Below are 3,786 nucleotides of genomic sequence, written 5' to 3' on the forward strand. Positions count from 1 at the left end.
CTCTTTCCACGCTCCCCTATAGAGACAGAAGGTTCACTGCGCTTAATCAGAATACGTGTGCTTCAGTTTCCACAAGAAGATTCTCCGGACCCTTTGCCTCTAGATAACGAGACGGGCCTGATGATCTAGGCTGCACTCAGTGGGATGAGGAATACTACACGGTGGAATAAGGAGCTGAGTCTTAGTAGTTAGGCCAGGTGGCGTACGATGCAGGCAAGTATTTCCCGGCGGGGCACGGCTTCTTTGATTGTGTTCCTCTTGGACAGTAATAACCGGGAGGGCATGCATTTGCAGCCTTCGAAGGTTCCGTTGAGCCTGCATACGCGGCATCGAACCCATGCTGCCCTCAGTTAGGTGGAATGCTACGGCGAACGGCGTGTCGAACGCCGTCTGGTATAGGGAGCAAAAACGCAGGGGCATTGATGGCTTAAAAGCCCTTGCTAACCTTCTTCGCAGAAGAAGCCCTCTGCGCAGTCTCCTGATTCAGCGTCAAGACCCATGGACGAGCAATATTTTCCAGCAGGGCATTTTTTGGGTGTACCCGTCCCTGCGGGGCAGATATATCCGATTGGGCAGAGACCTGCCTCGATGCAGAGCTTTGGATAGAATATGCTTGTAACGCCTTCGTCTGGAGCCTCCACGGCCCCGCATCTGCGGTCAAGAGAGCATGCTAGTTCTATGCATGGGTCTTCTTAGGATTGGAGCAATGAATGGTTGCAGCGCTTGCAGGGAAAGAATGAACACTAACCTGACGTAGAACAAATCCTCCTTCTCTTCGATCCCAACGCATTCATCTGACTTCTTACAGAACTCTTCGGCTTCCTCCTTCGAAGAAAACGGATCTTCCCTTGACGTGCATGTTCCAGTTCCCTTCCCCAGAACGCCCGACTCGAACACACATTCTGCGGCCCATCACAGTTGCCGGTGACTAATCTTAGACCGACTGTTTCAACGGTGATTTTTGTGGCATTTGGATACCTCTAGATGGAGGCGAACAGCGGGGTTTGGTTGAGCTTACCGTCGATCACTTCATTAGGATAACGGGCTCCGCCGGCGCAATAGAAGCCCGCTGCACAGTTTCCGCTTGCCGCAGCCAGGCCTGCAGTTCTGCAGTATTTCCCAGGAGGGCAAGGCAAGCAGCTGAGTACAGACGAAATGCCCTGTGATGGGTTGTAAAAACCTGAACATACGAACGTACAAGAGCGGTAAAGCAGCTTGCAACTTAGCTGCACAGCTTACGTTTCGCCAGCGGCGTGCAGTTCAACTCTTGCGCAATATCTGTTCACCTGGAGGACAAAGGTACTCCTTGCCATGCTTGGATCCTCTAGGGCAAAACGATCCCTCTGGGCAGATGTATCGTGCATCAAAACTAACTTCGGCCTTCAGTGGGCAGTAGTAGCCCCCAGGACACACGTTACAGAATGTGCTGCCTGGCATATCTTGGTAGGTTCCCTTTGATTCACCCGCACCACAGTATATTGGAGCAGACGTTTCGCTTTCGCTTCTCTGCATGGATCCAGTGAAACTTCTACCAAGGGTTGGATTTTATTTTACTCACAGGGAGACAAGGGACTTTAAATGCTGAACCAAGTGGACACATGTGCCCTGCAGGACACTTTTTCCCGGCCGGCTCCGCTTGCGTCTCTCCTGTGCAGGCAGCACACGAAGGGGACCAGACTGACACTTGAGCAAGTCAGGCTGAGCTTGAATGCTACCCCATTCAGGTTGTTGGCTGACCATTCCACTCTCAGCCAGTAACCTGAAATGTATCCTGACTGCATCTCACCTTCTTCGCAGTAGTACCCCGGTGAGCACTGGGCGGTCGGTTCACTGAGCCCTTCGTTTTCGCAGTACCTGCAAAGAAACCAGTCGCCGTCAGCCTGAAGACTTACGATGTGCGGACGAGAAGTCAGTGTCCACGCCGTACAATTCTAGTTGATGAATGACTCTGAGAATACTCATCATTCAATTTCAAGCTCATCTTGCTCTGCAGGGAATCATACTTGCTATGGGATGCAAACGTACCAGCCTGCTTTGCACTCAATGCACTCTTCTTGTTTAGAGGCACGCGTCGAAGGCTGATAGGTACCTTCAGGGCAGGCAACGGGCTCTGTTGTTCCCTCAGGGCAGTAGTGACCTGTTGGGCAAGGCCCATTCCCGAAGGAATCCATTTCCTGAATAAAAGTTACACATATGGGACTGGCGTTTTCGATAGGGGGAAGAAAGCAAGCCCGCACATCCACGGCAACGGGTTGCCGTTAGTACGCTTAGTGATAATTTTGCCTGCAAAGGAGCTTCCTACAAGGGGTGCGATGCTTGTGCTTCTCGTTGCACAGTAGTAGCCGGCAGCGCATTTTCCTGAGGGTGCCTTCAGCTCCTCCGTCTGACAGTATTCTCCCGCCGGGCACGGTAGGCAGGCGTCGATGCTCGCTCCACGTTTTTCGGGGTTGTAAGTACCCGCAGGACAATTTTTGTGGATTATCGAGCCCTCCTCACAGTACATACCCTCTCTGCAATCCTTCCGTATCAGGTTGGTATCGCCCATACCCTAATCACACAACTTGACCCTTAACCCAATAGATGGCCATGCAGCATACTTTCTAGGTAAACCGAGATCACCAACGTTATGCCTATTCAGCATTTAATGATTCGACGCACCGCTTGATCGCAGTAGTACCCAGCGGGACACGGGAGGCATTCTGTTAACCCTTCTGTTTCAGCATGCGTTCCCGGCTTGCAGTGCTTAGGAAGGGCGCTGCCCACAGGGGCATACGTTCCTTTTGGGGCAATTTGAGCCTTGGGGTTGTTAGAGCCTTCTGGACAGGAGTACCCTCCAGCGCAAGGCCCAACGACAGGCTTGTTGTCGACAACTTTGCAGTAAGCTCCGGCAAAACACTTTCGACAGTCCGTATCGGATGTGCCACCTTCGTATGGATTGAAATGGCCATCGGGACAAGCTTGAAGTTGCGTTGCACCCGCTTCGCAGTAACCGAGAGAGGGGCAGATAACTCCTGAAAGCAAAGCGCCGGAGCGATGAGGACATTTGATGCCTAATGTAAGGGGAGTGCCCATCAGCGCTTGAACAGCTGAACCCAAGAGACAAAGTGAAAAGCTTAAGTAGATAGCAGAGCCAGGCAAAATGAATCATATATCATTTATCCTAGTGAACACTTGAACTGCGTCGTGCTGTATACAAGGATTTCCCTTCCCTGTACGAGATTACAAAGAAAGCAGAAAACATGCATGCCTGTTCAACAGACAGAGTGTGTTATGGGCAAACAGAGCACGAAACTGCCAAACTAAATTAAGTATCGCTTGTAGCCTAGCAACCATGATTCAAGCATAGCGGGATACACCATGAGGGCAACTGTTTTACGGAGGTACATATGCTGCGTTTCGTCATCTTCGGGTCATGTTGATGCGTCACGGGCGCTATACTGCGGCCAGTGAGGTGCCAGTGCGAGATCTGCCATCGCAGCTACTTGTTGCTGCATCGCTTGTTCAGGAAAGTACGACTTGCATGGTGAGTACAATAAACACATAAATTCATTGGGATGCTTGATCTAGCGTTTCTGCGTCACAAGTACTGCGGTGTAAACATCTGCTGCCCTGCCTCGATATATGAACTGGGACACAAATATCGTGGTATGTCTTCCCTCTAGACAGCCGCTCCACGCCACGCAGGGATCAGAAAGGGCATATAAAGGGGAGGCCGTCACACACCTGTGAGGCCGTCTCGAGGAGCCGGGTTTGTGGCTCTTTCCAGGCACAATGTGCCAGCTTCAC

At 51.5% G+C, this 3,786-nt stretch overlaps 1 protein-coding gene across 1 annotated transcript in view; it reads right to left on the reverse strand.

Annotated features, from left to right (window-relative positions):
- Nucleotides 1-3,786, reverse strand: part of EMH_0031840 (uncharacterized protein) — a gene marked incomplete at both ends in the record, with an annotated part of 8,823 nt that overhangs the window by 905 nt on the left and 4,132 nt on the right. The window contains 9 exons of the mRNA XM_013494571.1: nucleotides 446-651; nucleotides 749-902; nucleotides 1,019-1,180; nucleotides 1,287-1,452; nucleotides 1,787-1,854; nucleotides 2,090-2,174; nucleotides 2,303-2,548; nucleotides 2,764-3,086; nucleotides 3,724-3,784. Of these exons, the coding sequence (XP_013350025.1) occupies nucleotides 446-651; nucleotides 749-902; nucleotides 1,019-1,180; nucleotides 1,287-1,452; nucleotides 1,787-1,854; nucleotides 2,090-2,174; nucleotides 2,303-2,548; nucleotides 2,764-3,086; nucleotides 3,724-3,784 (1,471 nt within the window). The remainder of the gene's footprint in view (nucleotides 1-445; nucleotides 652-748; nucleotides 903-1,018; nucleotides 1,181-1,286; nucleotides 1,453-1,786; nucleotides 1,855-2,089; nucleotides 2,175-2,302; nucleotides 2,549-2,763; nucleotides 3,087-3,723; nucleotides 3,785-3,786) is intronic.

This window comes from Eimeria mitis, genomic scaffold (assembly GCF_000499745.2).
Source record: "Eimeria mitis Houghton genomic scaffold, Emh_scaff1205, whole genome shotgun sequence".
Lineage (NCBI taxonomy): Eukaryota > Apicomplexa > Conoidasida > Eucoccidiorida > Eimeriidae > Eimeria > Eimeria mitis.